General features: G+C 54.6%; 2 protein-coding genes across 11 annotated transcripts in view; both read right to left on the reverse strand.

The window, feature by feature from the left end:
* Nucleotides 1–524: 524 nt before the first annotated feature.
* LOC105469181 (mitochondrial ribosomal protein L38) lies at nucleotides 525–7,165 on the reverse strand. Its single transcript, XM_011719886.3, has 9 exons — nucleotides 6,977–7,165; nucleotides 6,703–6,882; nucleotides 4,209–4,343; nucleotides 3,908–4,116; nucleotides 3,088–3,160; nucleotides 2,869–2,914; nucleotides 1,390–1,548; nucleotides 1,040–1,176; nucleotides 525–865 (listed from the first exon to the last, which is right to left on the reverse strand). The coding sequence occupies exons 1-9, from the start codon at nucleotides 7,074–7,076 to the stop codon at nucleotides 729–731; spliced, it is 1,176 nt and encodes a 391-aa protein (XP_011718188.2). The 5' UTR covers nucleotides 7,077–7,165; the 3' UTR covers nucleotides 525–728.
* A 5,067-nt stretch (nucleotides 7,166–12,232) lies between these two features.
* LOC105469184 (Fas binding factor 1) overlaps nucleotides 12,233–20,916 on the reverse strand; it is a 33,146-nt gene continuing 24,462 nt past the window's right edge. For 8 of the 10 annotated variants that reach the window (XM_011719895.3, XM_011719891.2, XM_071083594.1 and 5 more), the window contains 7 exons: nucleotides 18,055–18,177; nucleotides 17,784–17,969; nucleotides 17,156–17,332; nucleotides 16,946–17,083; nucleotides 16,735–16,852; nucleotides 14,878–14,993; nucleotides 12,233–13,525 (listed from right to left, as the gene is read on the reverse strand). In XM_011719895.3, the coding sequence (XP_011718197.2) occupies nucleotides 13,442–13,525; nucleotides 14,878–14,993; nucleotides 16,735–16,852; nucleotides 16,946–17,083; nucleotides 17,156–17,332; nucleotides 17,784–17,969; nucleotides 18,055–18,177 (942 nt within the window). In that variant the 3' untranslated portion in view covers nucleotides 12,233–13,441. Of the gene's footprint in view, nucleotides 13,526–14,877; nucleotides 14,994–15,446; nucleotides 15,572–16,734; nucleotides 16,853–16,945; nucleotides 17,084–17,155; nucleotides 17,333–17,783; nucleotides 17,970–18,054; nucleotides 18,178–20,916 lie in introns of those variants that run through there. The other 2 variants (XM_071083596.1, XM_071083597.1) reach the window with 2 other exon arrangements.

The following is a 20,916-nucleotide window of genomic DNA, read 5'->3' on the forward strand; positions in this document are numbered from 1 at the left end:
TCCCAAGCATGGGGTGGGGGTGGGAGTCTGTGCAGAGGGTCAGTGCTGGGGCAGGCACTCTCTCTCCAGGGGCCGGTGGGACCCCCTGGGGCACACAGCCAGTGCTCAATAAATGCTCCCTCCTGAGCCCAGCTGCTCTGCTCCACTTTTTCGGGGAGCTGGGTTTCAGGCACCTGCTGGATTGGGATGTCCGTCTCCCTTCCCGGGGCCACACCTGTTTTTGGCCCACTGCCTGCTTTTGCTTCGGATCCCAGGGTCCCCGACACCCTCAGAAGATGGAGGTCAGGGTGCACCTGGTGGGGTGGGAGGCAGCCCCTTTCCCACCCATGAGTACAGCTCCATCGGGGTCCTCTGGCCCTGGAACACCGAACCAGGCCAGCTATGGCAGAAATCATCTTTTTTTTTTTTTTTTTAATAGAGGCAGGGTTTCATTATGTTGCCCAGGCTGGTCTTGAACTCCTGGGCTCAAGCGATCCTCCCTCCTCAGCCTCCCAGTGTTGGGATTACAGGCATGAGCCACCAAGCCTGGCAAGAAATCATCTTTATTCACATCCCCCACCCCACCACCTGAGAGTCCCTTTCACTCCAAACCCTGGGCCTGATGGGAGGGGGCCACAGAGGGGCTGCCTGAGGCAGGGCCCAGACCCCACAGCGTGGGCCTCTGGAGCCGTGTCTTTACTCCTGCTGCCGATCGATCCCATGCTCTGAAGTGGGCACACTCTGGCTCCTTAGTAGATGCCATAGGTGGGCTCATGACTGTCCCTGTACCGGTCCAGGTAGCGCAGGGGCTGCCGGTGGGGGAACCGCTTCTGCTTGGGGTGGTAAGGGGGCGGCCGTACGAACTCAAACACCGGCTCCCGCATGTCTGCAAGAAGAGCGAGGGGCACAGGGGTGGTCTCCTGTGGCCTGCGCCCCCTCAGGCTGAGGCCTGCCCACCAGGAGCCTGCCGCAGCCTTCCCCTAACAGAGCTTCTCCCTGGCAGGGCAGGCGAGGCCTGGGAGCTCAGGCCCACCCAGTGCCCCAGCCCCATGGCCCTTACCCAGAAGCTGGTGGAAGATGTGGGTGACGGAGTCATCCCAGCGGCACTGGAAGAAGGACAGGCCGGCTGGAGTCATGGCTTCTTGGTGTTTCTTGTAGAAATCAAAAGTGCGGAAGGTCCGCTGGGCTAGCTGATAGCTGTAAGATGGAGAGCATGTGAGAGCGGAGAGTGGGCACCAGAGCCCTCACCCCTCCACCCCACAGGCAACCCTGAGAGGCCCCGGGACGCTGCTAGCACCCTGTTCTGCTCTTCTGCCAGCCTCAAGGCTGAGGTCGGAGAGAACTGAGCAAGAGTGACCATTGCAGGGGAGCTGGCCTGAGGCCGGGTTATGTGTTGGGGGTGTAGATTACCAGGGTGAGGGGCGTGCGTCCTCGGAGAAGTCAATCGGCTGGTCCTGCTTGAAGAGCAGGAAGGCAAGACGGTGGATGCCGGAGCCTCGGGCAGGGAAGGGGGGGAGGTAGGGACACGTCACCTGTCCTTCAGCCACCCGGTTACCTGGGATGTTGGTTCTGGGAGGAGGAAAGTCTCCATTAATAACCACTCCAGGGAGGCAGCAGGAGTGTCCCCCCAGCTCCACACACACCGTAGAGGCTGACATGACTCCCTGAGAGGACAACTCTAAGCATTCTCTTTCCTAGGATAGAGGAGGCAGCCAAGCTCTGTGAATGCCTGGACATACTGCAAACATGGGAAGCCGGCTGGAGGAGCTCCGAGTGGGGGACAGGGCTCCAGAGAGCGTCGCCTTGACAGCAAGGCCATACAGCCTGCTTCCAGGCCCGGGAGCCAGGGGGCCAGCCACAGTCACTGAGGCTAGAAAGCCATGCCACTTTTGGCTGCTTTTCCCTCTGCGTCCTGAAGTCTCCAGGACCTCGTCAGGGATTGTGTGCCCAGCCTGGCACAGGGACGGGCAATGCCTCAGGCATAACTCCCCAGAGGGTCCTGCTGCACAGGTTGGTAACTGCAGTTGAATAAAAATGACAGAAACCAGCCTCCCAGTCACTGTCCCCAATTAACCAGAAGGCTCAAAGTTGGGGTCACTGGCCTGACTTCTGCCCCCTGGCCTGGTGTTCAGAGCCAAAAGCTACCGAGAAGATAGAAGGCAGCCCCATCTGGGCCCAGGGAAGGAGTGCCCAGTGGTTCAAGGAGCACTTGGGAGATGCCACAGCTGCCACGCCTGTCCTGCTCCTTCTCTCATGTGACCATCACAGTCCACAGGTCAGGTTGAGTAAGGCACGTGGTGCCATTATCCCAGTTTTACAGGTGAAGAAATGAGTTTAGAGAGACGAAGGGGCCAGGCATGGTGGCTCATGCTTGTAATCCTAGCACTTTGGGAGGCGGAGGTGGGCAGATCACTTGAGCTCAGACCAGCCTGGGCAACATGGTGAAACCCTGTCTGTATAAAAAAAACAAAAATTAGCTGGGTGTAGTGGCTTGCACATGTAGTCCCAGCTACTCAGGAGACTGAGGTGGGAGGAGCACCTGAGTCCAGGAGTTAGAGGCTGCAATTAGCCATGATTGCACCACTGTACTCCAGCGTGGGGGACAGAGTGACACCCTGTTTCAAAAAAAAAAAAGAAAAAAGAAAAGATGAGGAGGCTTGTGGGGACTGACCGAGGCCACTGCAAACTTTGTCTCCTGTAGCTGTCTTCAAGTAGACACGGGGATCCCAGGGCCCCTAACACCATCAGGAGGTAGAGGCGGGGGTCACCTCCTGAGGCAGGAGGTGAATTCAAGTCCCATGGGTAGTCTATGAAACTCAGGAGCAGCTCAGTCCAGGCTCCCAGGTCCTCCTCCCGCCTGGGCAGCACCCCCCTACCCCGCGTACTCACAGCAGCCAGTGGAGGTACTCAGCATCCGGCTCCAGCAGGTGCCCATCTGCACAAAAACACACCTGCTGATCACCGCCCTGCCGACCACGGCCCTGCCACCCCCTCCCTTGTTAGGAGCCAGCAGTGGAGATCTCCACCTGGCCCCTCCCCCAGCTCCCCAGGGCCCTGGCTCATGGGAGGTGAGTGGGGCAGGGGGCTTGGTGAACCCCAGACACCCACCCAAGCTAGTGAGTAGCAACGTCCACAAGGAGCTCTCTTTGGCCTCATAGGTCACCTCTGGTGCTTGGGCAGCCTGGCAGGGAGAGAAGGAAGCTGTCAGCCCCACCAGGGACAGACCAGCTGTTGCAGGGACCCCTGGAGAAAGGGGTGCCCACTCTGACCCAAATGCCTTTGACAGCCCCTGGCACAGGCAGGCAGGCAAAGGGATGCGTAGAGAAGGAGCCCTGCAGAGTTGCCTGTCCAGGCAACAACCACAAAAAAGAACTGTGCCAAGGCCTGGGCAGGAGGGCACACCACAGACAGCAGGCCGGTCACAGGAATGTGCTAAGATGGAGCCTCTTTTTCCTTCATTTTGTTCTATTTTCTTTTTTTTTTTTTTTTTTTGAGACGGAGTCTCGCTCTGTCGCCGGGGCTGGAGCGCAGTGGCCGGATCTCAGCTCACTGCAAGCTCCGCCTCCCGGGTTTACGCCATTCTCCTGCCTCAGCCTCCTGTGTAGCTGGGACTACAGGCGCCCGCCACCTCGCCCGGCTAGTTTTTTGTATTTTTTTAGTAGAGACGGGGTTTCACCGTGTTCACCAGGATGGTCTCGATCTCCTGACCTCGTGATCCGCCCGTCTCGGCCTCCCAAAGTGCTGGGATTACAGGCTTGAGCCACCAGGCCCGGCCCTATTTTCTTTGAAATTGTCATGGTGGTGTCTTCCAGGAAATCAAAGAAACAGAGAACAACAAAATTCCAAACCCAGGAGCGTCTGTGACACTGAGATGGGATGTGTCTGTGTTTGCACAGGGCAGGGAGGAGGGGCACAGGTGAGCGGTTACCTCGGTTGGAGTCACCTCATTGCCACAGTACACAGGTATCAGGTCGTCCTCACCCACAGCGTAGGCCACATGCAGGGGAACTCGGGGCACAAAGGTGGCACCATGGAACAGGTCTCGGTAGAGGCCGTAATATTCAGCCAGACGCTGCTTATGGTAGGGGCCACAGGTCCTCTCCCACTCGGCCCGCACGGCATCCAGTGGGACACTGGCTGGACAGGAATAAGGACAGTTGGGATACAGGGGGGCAGGGACACACCCTGTACCCCAACTCTGGGATGGCGCCTCCCCTGAGAAGACTTACCTGTGCGGAGGCGGGCAGCCTGCTCCTCTTCTACGTTGGCCCGAAGATTCTGGATGACCTGTTTCCGTTCCAGTAGCTGTTGGGTCCGGGAGACTTTGGGTGGAGGCAGCCCAATATCAATCTTCTCTTTGGGATCTGGAGAGGGAAGATGTGTTGGAAAAACAGGGTCATGGGTCACTGCAGCCTTAACTTCCCCGACTCAGTGTCCTGAGTAGCTGGGGCTACAAGTGTACACCTTCCTGTCTGGCTAATTTTTGCATTTTTTGTAGAGACAGGGTTTTGCCACATTGCCCAAGCTGGTCTGGAACTCCTGAGCTCAAGTGATCTGCCCGCCTCGGCCTCCCACAGTGTTGGGATCACAGGTGTGAGCCACTGCCCCCAGCCATGGTAGCTAATTTAAAAAACCTTTGAGAGATGGGATCTCATTATGTTGCTCAGGCTGGTCTCAAACTCCTGGCCTCAAGTGATGCTCCTGCCTCAGCCTCCTGAGTAGCTGGGATTACAGGCGCAAGCCACTGCACCCAGTGAGGGGGCAGGCACATCTTCTTGGTTAAACTGTCTGTCCCTACCTAGTTCTCTCATTCTGTGCTTCAAGCTCTGCTGCTCAAGCTTTCCCCATGATTCACAGAATTAAAACATACTGTTCTACTTCCCAGACCTGAACAGGATGTAATTGGGAAGCAAATCAGATGCAACTTGAGGTTGTGTTTTTTTTTTTGAGACAGAATCTCCCTCTGTCGCCCAGGTTGGAGTGCAGTGGCGCGATCTCGGCTCACTGCAACCTCTGCCTCCTGAGTTGAAGCAATTCTCCTGTCTCAGTCTCCTTAGTAGCTGGGATTACAGGCGCCTGCCACCATGCCCGGCTAAATTTTTTTTCGTATTTTTAGTAGAGACAGGATTTCACCACATTGGCCAGGCTGGAGGTTGTGTTTTTCTGATCCCCAAACCAGGTCACAGTTTCGTCTAAGTCATGGGAAATTGAAGTCAATGGTCCTCAATTATAGTTGAGATCACCTCCAAGCCTGTTCACAGGTGGCTATGAACACCCAGCTGTCCTGGCTAGAGTGAATGACTGATGCTAGAAGGACTTACAGAAGTGCTTCTCGGCCAGGTGCGGTGGCTCATGCCTGTAATCCCAACACTTTGGGAGGCTGAGGCAGAGGGATCACTTGAGTTCAGGAGTTTGAGACCAGCTTGGGCAACATGGTGAAACCCCATCTCTACTAAAAATACAAAAATTAGCTGGGCGTGGTGGCGCATGCCTGTAGTGTCAGCTACTTTGGAGGCTGAGGCAGGAAAATTTCTTGAACTCAGGAGGCAGAGGTTGCAGTGAGCCATCGCTCCACTGCACTCCAGCCTGGGAAACAGAGTGAGCCTCCGCCTTAAAAAAAAAGAAAAGAAAACTAATAACGAAAACATACTGAGCCCACATCAGAGATGGCATTAGGCAAAAATGCCAATGAATTGTATCTTTTAATCCTCGTGGTAATTTTGCAGCAAAGACACATTTTATTTTACAGTTGAAATAAGCTCAGGGACATTGTCCCCGAGAGGCTGAGCTGGGATTTAAATCGGGTTATTCAGATTCCATGCTTGTGCCTTTAACCACCACAAAACTGCCTCTATAAATGCTAAAAACAACAACAACATATACTCCATAAACTGTAAGCTCCTTAAAGGTTGGGGTCTTTTTTTTTGAGACGGCGTTTCGCCCTCGTTGCCCAGACTGGAGTGCAATAGCGCGATCTCGGCTCACCGCAACCTCCGCCTCCTGGGTTCAAGCTATTCTCCTGCCTCAGAGGCTTCCCGAGTAGCTGGGATTACAGGCATGCGCCACCACGCCGAGCTAATTTTGTATTTTTAGTAGCGACAGGGTTTCTCCATGTTGGTCAGGTTGGTCTCAAACTCCCGACCTCAGGTGATCCGCCCGCCTCGGCCTCCCAAATTGGTGGGATTACAGGCGTGAGCCACCGCGATCGGCCAGGTTGGGTTCTTTTTTTGAGTCACCCTGCCCAGGGCTTTAATTTCATTCAGCAAAGTATTGCACACGTACATCCTTGCACTGTTCAGGTGCAAGGATCCAATGGAGGGCAAGACAAGCAGGATCCCTGTCAACAGCGCGCTCACAGTCTGGGGACAGGCAGCGCACAGAATCAGAATGCAGTGTGGCCAGAGCTACCTAGAGTATTTTAGGCGCACAGAACGACATGCACAGAAAGTCAGATGGTCAAGATTTTAGGAGCAGGTATTTTAGGAGCTGGAACTCTAACAGTAGGGGGAGCGAATTTTCCAAGAATGAGGCGCAGAAGGTGTGAACAATCCCGGCGTGATGAAGCTGCCAATAGAGCACACAGGTCTGCAGGCGGGCCCTCCCATCCTCGCCAGCATCCACAGGGGCGCTGACAAGGCTCGTCCAGCACCCGGGGAAAATGCCGGCGGGTCCCCTTGAGTTCCCCGGATGGTGGCTGCAGCCCCTGCTCCAGTCGCCCCGCACCTGTCTTCTCCCCGAAATGCTCCCAGTAGGTCCGCCACCAGTGCGGGGCCTTCGCCTCCTGCTCTGCCTGGCGCCGGTAGCGGTCGAAGCTCCGGTACTTCTCCAGCCGCTCCAGGTTGCTCACGTCGATGTCCTGGTTGGGCATTGGCCCCAGCGGGGGCGTCCGGCGGCCGAGGACGGCTGCGGGCAGAGAGAAGACGTAAGGCCGGCGCCCCAGAGCTCGCGCGACAGCCCGCCCCCACCCCACAGAGCTGCCCACCCCCAAACCCCTCACCCGAGGTGCTGAAGGCACGCCCTCTCCAACACCCGCACGGCGCGGCTCGCCACCAGGGCGCCGCCATCTTCCCTCCGGCCTGCGTCATCGCGGCCGCCATTAGGACCCGGGCACAGGTGGCCAGCGCGGCGCCTGAGCGCAACGCGGCAGGCCGCGTCCAGCCCCGCCCAGGCCCCGCTCCTAGGCCCGCCCCCGGGTCCCGCGCTGCGGACCCTGTCGCCTGTCCCGGAGGCCCCTGCACCGTCCGCCTGGGGCGGAGGTGGAGGTGGCCGCGGTCTGCAGGCGCCCGGCTCCGGAAGTGCCCGTTGGACGGCGGGGCGGAGCTGAGAGCAGCCAGGCTCTCGCCCACGGCGGGCCACCAGGGGGCGGCACAGACCGTGGTCGGCCGGCGGGGCCCTCCCCCAGCCCCTGGACGCGGCGCACTGAGTTCCCCAGGGGCGCAGGCCTGGTTGGGAGAAGGGGTGCGAACTCCGATTCCGGACTCGGTCTGCTTGGGTTTAAAACCCAGATTGAGGCCTGGGCACAGTGGCTCACGCCTAGAATCCTAGCACTTTGGGAGGCCGAGGCGGGTGGATCATGAGGTCAGGAAATCGATACCATCCTGGTCAACACGGTGAAAACCCGTCTCTACTAAAAATACAAAAATTAGCCGGGCGTGGCGGCCGCCTGTAATCCCAGTTACTCAGGAGGCTGAGGGGGGAGACTCGCTTGAACCTGGGAGGCAGAGGCTGCAGTGAGTTGAGATCGCGCCACTGCACTCCAACATGGGCGACAAAAGTGAAACTCCATCTCAAATAATAATAATAATAATAATAATAATAATAATAATAATAAAAACCCAGATTGTGGCCGGGCGCAGTGGTTCATACCTGCAATCCCAGCAGTTTGGGGGGCCGAGGTGGGTGGATCACTTGAGGTCAGAAGTTTGAGACAAGCCCTACCAACATGGCGAAACCCTAAAGATACAAAAATTTTTGTATCTACTAATGATACACAAATTAGCCAGGCGTGGTGGCAGATGCCTGTAATCCCAGCTACTCAGGAGGCTGAGGCACAAGAATTGCTTGAACCTGGGAGGCAGAAGCTGCAGTGAGACAAGATCGCGCCACCACCTTGGTGACAGAGACACCATCTCGGAAAAAAAAAAAACCCCAAAAACAAAAAAACCCAGATCGTGACCTTACTGTCTCCCTTGTGGTTTCCTCATTTGGGAAAAAGCAGGTAATACTAGTGCTTACCTGACAGTTGTCAGGATGAAAAGATTACCCTCTGGAAAGCACTTGCAGTGGTGCGTATCAGTTAGCTCAACTATCTGCAACTTCCCGTTATCCACACAAAGGCGGAAGTGTCCTGGTTTAAAGATGCAGATGTGAATGCTTCTGGCAGGACTCAGGCTTGCTCTTGTGATCCAGTTCTACAAAGGCAAAACTTGGTAGATTGGGGAATCTGGGACCCTCCTCTGCCCCAGCCCTGGCCCTCCTGCCCTAAAAGGCAATCTTCCAGCGCACTTTGCCCCCAGAGGCCATGGGGCCTTTGTACATGCTGTCTCTTCTGTGTCTCACCTCCTCACTTCCCCACCTTGGCCTGGCTACCACCCAGCCCCAGGAGAGAGGTCTCTCCAGGAAACCTGCTCTGACATCCCAGGCCAGGGCTGGTGGTGACCAGGCCAGTGGCTCTGGCACCAGCAGAAGCTTGGCCCTCATAATCACTTTGAGATGGAATGAGAATGGAATGAGGGTCTCTCCATCCAGCAGGAAGTGGCCACACCTTCCACTGGTTTTCTTTTTTCTTTTTTTTTTTTTTTGAGGCGGAGTCTCGCTCTGTCGCCCAGGCTGGAGTGCAGTGGCGCGATCTCGGGTCACTGCAAGCTCCGCCTCCCGGGTTCCCGCCATTCTCCTGCCTCAGCCTCCCGAGTAGCTGGGACTACAGGCGCCGCCACCACGCCCGGCTAATTTTTTTGTATTTTTAGTGGAGACGGGGTTTCATTGTGTTAGCCAGGATGGTCTCGATCTCCTGACCTCGTGATCCGCCCGTCTCGGCCTCCCAAAGTGCTGGGATTACAGGCTTGAGCCACCGCGCCCGGCTGACTGGTTTTCATAAACAGCAGCCAAACAGCTAAACCTTTCACCGTCATTTCTAATTCACCCTGCAGTATGCACCTGCTACATGCTAAATGTGGAGGGGAATGCATGGGGGCAGTCACACCCAGTCCTGCTTGTCAGGAGTAGCTTATTGTGAAATTCCATACTGCAGTTATGCAGTACAGGAGCATAACTGGATTGTGTGTGTTTACATCGTGGTTGTTTAACCTTGTCCTTTTTTTTTTTTTTTGAGATGGAGTTTCTGTTGCCCAGGCTGGAGTGTATTGGCATGACCTTGGCTCACTGCATTCTCTGCCTCCCAGGTTCAAGTGATTCTCCTGCCTCAGCCTCCTGAGGAGCTGGGATTACAGGCATACACCACCACGCCTGGCTAATTTTTTGTATTTTTAGTAGAGATGGGGTTTCACCATATTGGCCAGGCTGTTCTGGAACTACTGACCTCAGGTGACCCGCCCGCCTTGGCTTCCCAAAGTGCTGGGATTACAGGTGTGAGCCACCGCGCCCAGCCACCTTGTCCTTTTGTTTCTGAATCCTTTTCTTCATCCTCTAAACCCACCCATCCTACCCCACGACCCTCCCAACCCTCTCCAGATGAAGATGTACGGGGCCTCGGCAGTTGGCGTGAAAGCCGCTGGCCACCCAGGTGGCGATGCATTCCTCCATTCTTGTCCTCTAGCTGTCCCAGAACTCTTAATGGTGCTTGCTTGGATATTAACGGTTTGAGAGAGGCCTCACATGGATTCCCACATGTACCAACTTGAAGCAAATAACGATTAATATCTTGAAACTAGAAACAGCGGCTCTACCATTTTAAAAAAATATATGGGGTCACTGTGTTGCCCATAGTGGGCTCAAGCCATCCTTCCACCTTGGCCTCCCGATAGCAGCTACAGGTGTGTACCACTGTACCAGTACTTTTTTGAGACAGTATTGCTCTGTCGCCCAGGCTGGAGTGCAGTGGCCCGATCTCGGCTCACTGCAAGCTCCGCTTCCCAGGTTCACGCCATTCTCCTGCCTCAGCCTCCTGAGTAGCTGGGACTACAGGCGCCCTCCACCACGCCCGGCTAATTTTTTGTCTATTTAGTAGAGACGGGGTTTCACCGTGTTAGCCAGGATGGTCTCGATCTCCTGACCTCGTGACCCGCCCGCCTTGGCCTCCCAAAGTGCTGGGATTACAGGCATGAACCACCACGCCCAGCCCCTGCACCAGTATTTTTTAATCATTACATTCCACCAATATTTCTTTTTCTTTTTGTTTTTTTTGGAGACAAAATCTCACTCTGTCACCCAGGCTGGAGGGCAGTGACATAATCTTGGCTCACTGCAATCTCTGCCTCCTGGGTTCAAGCAATTCTCCTGCCTCAGCCTCCCAAGTAGCTGGGACTACAGGCCACACGCCACCATGCCCAGATAATTTTTGTATTTTCAGTAGAGACAGGGTTTCACCACATTGGCCAGGCTGGTCTCGAACTCCTGACCTCAGGTAATCCACCCACCTTGGCCTCCCAAAATGCTGGGATTACAGACGTGACCCACCGCGCCCGGCTGCAATATTTCTCTCTCTAAAAGGAACTGAATGAAGCACTTGGGTTATGATCTTGTTTACAATTTTGAAGGAAAAAGAAAGAGCAGCAGCTACACAACACTCATTTCTGCACTCAGCCCTCTCCAGTGTCTGTGGCCTGGGAGAAGGCTGAATGGGGTAATTAGGATGCCTGCCACACCCTCATGGTGGTGACAGGAATGCTGAGCGCTCACACTGAGTAAAGTGCCATTATAACTGAGTGCCTGTGGAATGCCTCTGCTTCGCTGTCCCCCCGGCACTGTATACTCATCTGTGACACCACCCAGTCACCCATGCCAGGAACCTGAGTGTCCTCCTCGACACGTCTTCCTTTCTGACCCTCCATGACTGGCACCAGGTCTGAGGGGCACTTTTCTGTGGGCCCTCCCTGCCATACCTGGCACAGTCCTGCCCACAGTCTGTCCCCTGCACCATTGCCAGCTGCCTTCTCACACATCCTCTGTCCTCACTCTGCAGACACAATGGGTTTTCTTTTGTCTTTTTTTTTTTTTTTTTGAGATGGAGTCTTGCTGTGTCGCCCAGGCTGTAGTGCAGTGGTGCAATCTCAGCTCTCTGCAACCTCTGCCTCCTGTGTTCAAGCGATCCTCCTGCCTCAGCCTCCCAAGTAGCTGGGATTACAGGCACACACTACCATGCCCAGCTAATTTTTTTGTATTTTTAGTAGAGACAGAGTTTCACAATGTTGGCCAGGTTGGTTTCAAACTCCTGATTGCAAGTGATCCACCCACGTTGGCCTCCCAAAATGTTAGGATTACAGGCGTGAGCCACCGTGCCTGGCTAATGGGTTTTCTAAAATACAAATGCGGTTCAACTGTTTAAAATCTTCTAGTGAAGACCTGAAAATTTGCCCTCGGACAAATTTGCCCTGAAAACTTGCACATCTTTAACAAGATATGCAAAGCCCTCTCATTCTAACCTCTTCTCCCTACTGTCTTGAAGGCCATGCTCTCCCCTGTGGGTCTCCCAGCACTGCCCTCCCAGACGTGTGTGCTTGATCACCTGCAGATCCTGCAGGTGGCTGCCTAGACGCCAGCTGCCCTTGAGCTGACGTGCCCATCCTTAGACCCCCCAGCTCTTTGCACAGGTCTGCCTCAGGACTGGTTGAGTCTCTTTTGCGGAGAATCAAATTTGAGACTTAACCAAGGCTTCCAACGGGGTGTGTGATGCTTCCCTCCTCAGCCCCAGAAGCTCCTGAAGAGATCTTCCTCCCACACCAGCACCTGCCAGGAGTGTAGCCTGCTCCTCTGGGAGGTAGGAGACTGGGGTGGCTGACAGCCTGGGACTTGGGGATCAGACAGAGCAGAACTCAAATCCAGGCGCTACTCACTGTCACCTCAGGCAGGTTATTTAATCTGCCCGGGCCTCCGTTTCTGCATGTTTGAAGCAGGGCTAATAGTACCCTTCTCCTGGCTGTGGTCCAGCTGCCAGGTGCCACTGGAGACTGTAGGTGCTGGAGGGGAGAGGCACGTGGCCAGAGGCGCCTGGTCCTGACCAATCTTATAGGCTGACTTTTTTTAATAGGAACATCTGCCTGTTCTTTGGGACTTGTCCGGCAAGTAACAGGAAACATTTTCTTTTTTTTTTTTTGAGGCGGAGTCTCTCTCTGTCGCCCAGGCTGGAGTGCAGTGGCCGCATCTCAGCTCACTGCAAGCTCCGCCTCCCGGGTTCATGCCATTCTCCTGCCTCAGCCTCCCGAGTAGCTGGGACTACAGGCGCCCGCCACCTCGCCCGGCTAGTTTTATTTTTTGTATTTTTTAGTAGAGACGGGGTTTCACCGTGTTAGCCAGGATGGTCTTGATCTCCTGACCTCGTGATCCGCCCGTCTCGGCCTCCCAAAGTGCTGGGATTACAGGCTTGAGCCACCGTGCCCGGTCACAGGAAACATTTTCTAAGAAATAAGTATAAACTCTGATGAGCCATGGCAAAAGCAGTTGTTTTAAGCTTAGTCAAGTGAAGCAGTGGGAGTGGAGGAGGACCAAAGAAATCTCTGCTAGTTGTGATGGATTCCTTGTCACCTCCACTGCACGCCCCCTGAGCTGTGGCTTTGGGCAGATGAGCAGCACAGAGGCGCCTTCCGTCCTCGTCCCTCCCCACGGCCCACCATCGCCACAGCTCCCTCTGCCGCCAGGGTGGCACCCAGATGGGGAGGAAGCTGAGGAGGCCACTGTCCACCCAAACTGGTTGGTCCTTCGGGCAATGCTGGGAATAGGGTGGGGGCTCTGGGCAAGCCCAGGAGGAGGAGGGCCTGGCTGAGTTCCAGGAACATCTCACACCACAAGGGAGGATCTAGCTGGTGCCTTCCCTGTACCGGCAGGAGGCCAGAGGGCCCTTCTCCAGCTCATCAGGGAGGGAACTGCTCTGGCAGGGAGTAGGGAAGGCTGTTTGTGGCATCCCTCAAGAAAGCTCCTGCCTCAGAAGAGGCCCAGGCAAAAAGAGCCCACAACAGTCTACCTGTGGAACAGGGGGAGCCCACAGAGCCCAGTGAGAGCTGGGGGTCCTCGCTGCCAGCTCAGACCTTCAGATCCAAGCCAGATGGCTTTGGGGCAGGGCAGCCAAAGCCGTGGTAAGACAGCCTACACCACAGAGCCCCAGAGGCAGGGGCTGCCCTGGGCTGGCACACTTGGCAAGGATGCACTTGCACCCTGTCCACGGAAGAGCTGCCATCAGGCCTCAAGCATCTCAGAATCCTCCCCAGGCACTGCCTCCATGGAGGCAGCAGGAGAAACAGGAGAGTTCTGGGGTCTGAACCCTCTGTTGGGGAATCGGCTGGGATCCCACTCAGGCTGAATGAGATGGCAAATTGTAGGACCCTTTCTTCAGGGTCTCCAGAAAGAACTGTTCATTCTCCAAGAAGTCGCGGTCCTGCAAGGCAGATGTGGATGGGCGGTCACCTTCCCTGAGCTGAGAGAAAGGTGGAGCCCTGGACACTAGCTGAGCCAGCCCTCATTAAGGCCCCTCCCCACGTCGTCCCTGACTCTGCCTGGCTCTAGGAGTCAGCAGGGGCCGTGAAAGAGCCCAGGTACAGAGTGAGACAGACCACAGTCTCAATCCTGGCAAGGCTACTTGTTTGCTGTGGAACTTACGAGCACATGACTTCATGTCTCTAAGCCTCAGTTTCCTTGTCTGTAAACATTCCTTGTAGCCCTTCCTTGTAGGGCTGTGTGAGGGTAAAGGCTTAAAATATACACAAAGCAGGCCAGGCACAATGGCTCATGCCAGTAATCCTAGCTAATCCGCAGGCCAAGGGGGTAGGATCACTTGAGCCCAGGACTTTGAGACCAGCCTAGGCAACATCATGAGACCCTATTTCTAAATATAAATAAATAAGAAAGAAAATATAAACAAAGCCTTCAGCACTGAGGTTGGCACACAGGAAATGATCCATGACAACTGTTATCATTATTGTTTTGTTTAGTTTGAGACAAGTGTCTTGCTCTGTCATTCAAGTTGAAGTGCAGTGGTGTGAACACACCTGTAGCCTCGACCAGCTGGGCTCAGGCAATCCTCCCACCTCAGCCTCCCAAATAGCTGGGACTACAGATGTGCCCCACCATGCCCAGCTAATCTTTAAATTTTTAATATTTATTTTTTTGAGACAGAGTCTCACTCTGTTGCCTGGAGTGCAGTGGCACCATTGTGGCTCACTGCGGCCTTTACCTCCCGGGGTTAAGTGATCCTCCCGCCTCAGCCTCCGGAGTAGCTGGGACTACACGTGCATGCCACCATGCTCAGCTATTTTTTTGTCTTACTATGTTGCCCAGGCTGGCCACGAACTCCTGGGCTCAAGTGCTCCTCCCACCATAGCCTCCCAAAGTGCTGGGATTACAGGTGTGAGCCACACACCCGGTCCTGTAGTTTTTCATTTTGTAGAGACAGGGTCTCAACATGTTGCCCAGGCTGGTCTCAAACTCCTGGGCTCAAGTGATCCTCCTGCTTCAACCTCCCAAAGTGTTGGGATTACAGGTGTGAGCCACTGGGCCCAGCCTGTTGTTATTATTACTATAGGTTATCAGGAGATGACATATGCAAATTGCTTTGCACAGAACCTGGCCTAGTGAGGAGGTCTGAGCATTGGCTCACTAAGCAAACTGCAGTTTTACTCCCTAGAAGCTGGAGTCACCCCTCCCCAGGGCTACCGTGTGCCCCTCCCTGCCTCTGCCCTGAGCAGGAAGGACTTATGAACACAAGGATCCCCAAGGCCAGGAGAGACTCACCTGCTCTGCTGTGTGCCTCAGCAGCACCAGCCTGGCATGAAGGTGTAAGGGGCTGGGGTCCAGGCCAGTCGGTGGCTGGCTGCACCAGCGGGTGCTGGGAGCAGTAGGCAAGAGGGCTGAAAAGGCCAAGGAGAAAGTCAGGGACCAAAGTGTTGGTGGAAATACCGGGCGGTCACAGCTTGTTCCTGCAGAGCTGCTCCCCACTGCCAGTGGGTGGACCCTGGCCATACACTCAGGGTGCAATGGCACTAACTCTCAGAAGCCTCTGACAAATGCACACCTGCTCCTACGTGGCGAGACCATTTATAGGAATTTATTCAAGTGAAATAATCAGGCAAAGGTGCAAAGACGTATGTAGGAAGATGTCCACTGGGTACTCTTTCTCTTTAAGACAACAGGCCGGGCACAGTGGCTCATGCGGCCGGGCATGGTGGCTCATGCCTGTAATCCTAGCACTTTGGGAGGCCAAGGCAGGCAGATCACCTGAGGTCGGGAGTTCAAGACCAGCCTGACTGACATGGAGAAACCCTGTCTCTACTGAAAATACAAAATTAGCTAGGCGTGGTGGCACATGCCTGTAATCCCAGCTACTAGGCAGGGTGAGGCAGAGGAATCGCTCGAACCTGGGAGGTGGAGGTTGCGGTGAGCCGAGATCGCGCCATTGCACTCCAGCCTGGGCAACAAGAGCAAAACTCTGTCTCAAAAAAAAAAAAAAAAAAAAGACAACAAATCACTCAGCACAGAGCAGCCTCATGGGAAAACTGTGCTGGTTGGGAATTGATAAAACTGATCTCAAAACCTGTTCCATGTGTACATTACTGAGTGAAAATGAGTGAAAAAAGTAAAGTTGTCGAACAACACATACAATCCTAATTTTGTTTTTAAAAACATATGTACCAGGCTGGGCGCATTGGCTCATGCCTGTAATCCCAGCACTTTGGGAGGCCAAGGCGGGTGGATCACCTGAGGTCAGGAGTTTGAGACTAGCCTGGCCAACATGGCAAAACCCTATCTCTACTAAAAATACAAAATTAGCCAGGCATGGTAGCATATGCCTGTAATCCCAGCTATTTGAGAGGCTGAGGCAAGAGAATCGCTTGAACCCAGGAGGTGGAGGTTGCAGTGAGCCGAGATCATGTCTCTGCACTCCAGCCTGGGTGACAGGAGCAAAACTCCATCTCAACAAACAAACAAACAAACAAACAAAAAAACAAATGTACCTGAGTGGAACATTATGCACGAAAATGTTAAAAAGTGAAAAGTGGTTCTCTCTAGACTTGGGAGTGGTGGTGAGGGTGACTTTTTTTTTTTTTTTTTTTTTTTTTTAACTGCACTCTCCCTCTGTTGTCCAGGCTGGAAGTGCAGTGGCACAATCTCAGCTTACTGCAACCTCCACTTCTCGGGTTCAAGTGATTCTCCTGCCTCAGCCTCCCGAGTAGCTGGGATTACAGGCACCTGCCACCACACCTGGCTAATTTTGTATTTTTAGTAGAGATAGGGTTTCACTATGTTGGCCAGGCTGGTCTTGAACTCCTGACCTCATGTGATCCGCCTGCCTCGGCCACTGAAAGTGCTGGGATTACAGGCGTGAGCCACCGCGCCCAGCCTGATGACGACTTTTTTAATTTCCTTTTTTCCCCCTTAGTCCGGAAAAAGGTGACATTTTTCATAATAGCGTTCCTCTCTGTTTCTGATTTATCTAAAATTAACACACATTATTTGTATAAAAAAGAAATAAGGCGACTGTAAAACCCAGCTGGCCGCCTTAACTGGAGCAGCTGGAGGAGGGCCTGCCCACTCCTAGCACTGCCCCTGCCCAGTCCTGAGCCGCTGGCTCTTCCTTCCGGAGCCACTCACCTGTCTGGCTGGAGGCTGCAGGGCCCTGGGCCCTGGGGAACAGACCCATGAGGCTGGAGGGCAGGTCCTGTCGTGCGCGGTCCAGTTGCAGCCTCTGCTGGGCCAGACTCAGATGCTCCTGTCCCCGTTCCCCCGGAAAGAAGGACTCAGCCGTCAGGTGCAAGGCTGGGGGTGTCGGGGGCAGGGGTGCCATACACTCAGGGAGCCTTGCCTGGTGCATGTGCTGCTCCTGCTTCCGCAGCCTCTCCTGCTGTTGCTGCACCGCCTGCAACCGGGCCTGCTGCTCTGCCTGCACCTGCCGGGCCTCACGCAATGCTCGCTCACCCTCTTCATACTTCTCGGAGGCCACCTGCAGGGAGGCCGCCTGGGTCAGGGCTGCCTGAGCTCAGCCGCACCCCACACCCATGTGCCCGAGCAGCACCTTGCTCATGCTCTCCACCTCCTCCGCGCGGAGCTTGACACGTAGGGCGGTGGCGTTGGTCCTCTCCTTCTCCAGCCGCAGCTCCTGCCGCTCCTGCTCCAGGGCTGCTCTTTCTGCCGCCAGCTGCTTCTCCTCAGCCCGGAGCTCGCTGGCCCTGATCTTCAGCTCAGCTTGCTCCTGGAGACGGCGGAGGCCCTGCTGCATTCTCCTCCCAGGAGTTTCGCTGCACTCTGTGCAGGACTCTAGGGTCCCCTCTGCCCACCCTGCCCCTGGGAGGGGGTGGTGGAGCCAAGGGCTTCCAGGGAGGGCCAGAGAAGCCTGGGGCCAAGCCGGAGTGCTGCCCTCACAAGCCACGTGACTGTGGCAGGCTCAACTCAGAAGTTCGGTTTCCTCATTTCTAAATGATCAAAATCATGGGAATATGAGGATCCAATGATAAAATATGTATAATGCACCTGGGACAATACGAGGAAGCTGTTAGCATGATGATGTGATTACTGTTTTAATCCCTATGCTCTTGTGACATTAGTGCTACACTCTCCTTTCCTAAAACTAGAAGCGGATGTGTTCAGATGGAGGGGCGCAGGCTACCCCGGGCCCTCCACTGTCCGGAGGCTCTGGGCCCTACCTTGGCCAGGCTGATGAGGGTGCCCTCCCGCTGGGTGTCCACCTGCAGCGCCCGCTCGGCCTCGCGCTCGGCCCGCTCCTTACTCAGCTTTTGCTGCGCGGAGAACTCCGCCCACTCGGCCGCCAGGCGCCGCCGCTCCTCCCCGCACTTGAGCATGACAGACTTCTGCTCCTCCAGCAAGGTGCTCTGGGATGTGGGGGGTGAGGGCACAGGGTGAGTGTCCCTGGGCATAATGGCAGGGGTAGGGGCTGAGTGCAGTGGCTTGACTCACCTTGGCCCGCTCCAGCTCCGCCCTTTCCATGGCCATCTGCTGGGCCGTGACCTTCCTTTGCTCCTCTAGGGCGCGCTGCATGGACTCCGCCTTGGACTGCTCGGCAGTCACCCGCCAGCGTTCCTGTAGGGCCCAGGGCAGGACTGAGAGCGTGGTTCCCACCCTGAGGATCACGCCTGGCCACTCCCTGAGGAGCTGCACGAATCCACCAGTGTCTCCCACGCTATGCCACTGACCTGTCCTTCCCAAAGAGGCACAAAATGAGGGGTGCCTGAGAGGCACTGCCAGGGCCCAGCCCGCATGATTCTGCCCAAGAGGAGGACCCAGCAGGTGCCCTCCCAACCCTCAGGTCTCCAATAGCACCAAGGCTAGCAGCTTGGGAGGGCCAAGGAGCAGCAACATCCCTGCCGCTGAATGGCCAGCAACACACTCTGCCTGTCCTCACCCATCAGCCAAGCAGGCTGAGCACAGGGTGGCCTAACGCTGTGCTGTGGGCCCAGCCACACACAGCACGAGGCAAGAGCTTCACTGTGCCTGACCCCAGGCAGGTGCTTAACACAGTTACCAAATGAAGAGGCGAATCAAAATGGTTCACAACATAAAAGCATCTCTATCTATGTTGATATGGCTACAGGATAGATATCAGCTCAGCAGTGGACATCTCTGACTAGTGAGATATTTTTATTTTCTTCTTTAAAAACTTTTTTTTTTTGGCCAGGCACAGTGGCTAGGGCCTATAATCCCAGCACTTTGGGAAGCCAAGACAGGTGGATCACCTGAGGTCAGGAGTTCAAGACCACCCTGGCCAACATGGTGAAACCCATCTCTACTAAAAATACAAAAATTAGCTGGGTGTGGTGGCAGTTGCTTGTAATCCCAGCAGCTCAGGAGGCTGAAGCAGGAGAATCCCTTCAACCCAGGAGGCGAAGGTTGCAGTGAGCTGAGATCGCACCACTGCACTCCAGCCTGGGTGACAGAGCGAGACTCCATCTCAAAAAAAAAGAAAAAAAAAAGTTTTTGACTGGGCAAGGTGGTTCACGCCTGTAATCCCTGCACTTTGGGAGGCCAAAGTGGGCAGACTATCTGAGTTCAGGAGTTTGAGATCACCCTGGGCAACATGGCAAACCCCTGTTTCTACAAAAAATACAAAAAATTAGCTGGGTATAGTGGCATGCACCTGTGGTCTCAGCTACTTGGGGGCTGAGGTGAGAAGACTGCTTGAGCCCGGGAGGTTCAAGCTGCTGTGAGCCGAGATCTTGCCACTGTACTCCAGTCTGAGTGACAGTGAGACCCCATCTCTAAAAAAAATTTTTTTTGGCCAGGCGTGGTGGCTCCCACCTATACTCTCAAAATGTTGGAAGGTCTAAGTGGGTGGATTGCTTGAGCCCAGGAGTTCAAGGCCAGCCTGGGCAACATGGCGAGACCCACATCTCAACAAAAAATACACTATTGGCCGGGCGCGGTGGCTCAAGCCTGTAATCCCAGCACTTTGGGAGGCCGAGACGGGCGGATCACGAGGTCAGGAGTTCGAGACCATCCTGGCTAACACGGTGAAACCCCGTCTCTACTAAAAAATACAAAAAACTAGCCGGGCGAGGTGGCGGGCGCCTGTAGTCCCGGCTACTCGGGAGGCTGAGGCAGGAGAATGGCGTAAAAACCCGGGAGGCAGAGCTTGCAGTGAGCTGAGATCTGGCCACTGCACTCCAGCCTGGGCGACACAGCGAGACTCTGTCTCAAAAAAAAAAAAAAAAAAAGAAAAAAATACACTATTAGCTGGGTGTGGTGGTGTGTGCCTGTAGTCCCAGCTACTCAGGAAGCTGAGGCAGGAGGATGGCTTGAGCCAAAGGGGTCAGGCTGCAGTGAGCTATGATCACACCACTGCACTCCAGCCTGGGCGACAGAGCAAGACCCTGTCTCTAAAAAAAAAACAACAAAGCGCTTTATGACAGCTGGGGATAAAAAGACAGGTGGGAGGACAAGGAAGGCTTCGTGGAGGTGGTAGCATCAAAAGATTCATTACCGTTGAATTCAGCCTAGAAAGATTTCCACAGGTAAGGAAAAGGATGTGAGCAAAGGCAGGGATTGCAGGTGTGCACCACCACACCCAGTTCATTAAAACAAAATTTAAATGTTTTTATTATTTATTTATTTTTTTGAGACAGAGTCTCGTTGTTAACCAGACTGGTGTGCAGTGGTACGATCTCCACTCACTGCAACCTCCGCATCCTGGGTTCAAGCAATTCTCCTGCCTCAGCCTCCCTAATAGCTGGGATTACAGGCATGCGCCACCATGCCCGGCTAGTTTTTAAATTTTTAGTAGAGATAGGGTTTCACCATGTTGGTCAGGCTGGTCTCAAACTCCTGACCTCAAGTGATCCACCAGCCTTGGCCTCCCGAAGTGCTGGAATTACAGGCATGAGTCAACTTGCCTGGCATAAAAAAATTTTTTTAGAGGTGGGGTCTTGCTATGGTCTCGCTAGGCTGATCTCAAATTCTTGGGCTTAAGTGATCCTCCTGCATCAGCCTCCCAAGTAGCTGGGATTACAGGCACTGGCCACTGTGCCTGGCTAAGTTATCATTATTTATTTATTTATTTTTATTTTTATTTTTTTTTTTTTTGAGACGGAGTCTCGCTGTGTTTCCCAGGCTGGAGTGCAGTGGCGTGATCTCGGCTCACTGCAAGCTCCGCCTCCCGGGTTCACGCCATTCTCCCGCCTCAGCCTCCCAAGTAGCTGAGACTACAGGCGCCCGCCACCACGCCCGGCTAGTTTTTTTTTTGTATTTTTAGTAGAGACGGGGTTTCACCATGTTAGCCAGGATAGTCTCGATCTCCTGACCTCGTGATCCACCCGCCTCGGCCTC

This window comes from Macaca nemestrina, chromosome 17, assembly GCF_043159975.1.
Source record: "Macaca nemestrina isolate mMacNem1 chromosome 17, mMacNem.hap1, whole genome shotgun sequence".
Lineage (NCBI taxonomy): Eukaryota > Metazoa > Chordata > Mammalia > Primates > Cercopithecidae > Macaca > Macaca nemestrina.

Excerpts from the sequence above, each read along its gene's own strand:
- LOC105469181 (XM_011719886.3), bottom strand. The coding sequence starts at position 7,076 with ATGGCGGCCGCGATGACGCAGGCCGGAGGGAAGATGGCGGCGCCCTGG. Across the intron at positions 4,117-4,208 it reads GGCTGCCCGCCTCCGCACAG|CCAGTGTCCCACTGGATGCC; the intron begins GTAAGTCTTCTC and ends ATTCCTGTCCAG. Across the intron at positions 3,161-3,907 it reads ATGAGGTGACTCCAACCGAG|GCTGCCCAAGCACCAGAGGT; the intron begins GTAACCGCTCAC and ends TCTCCCTGCCAG.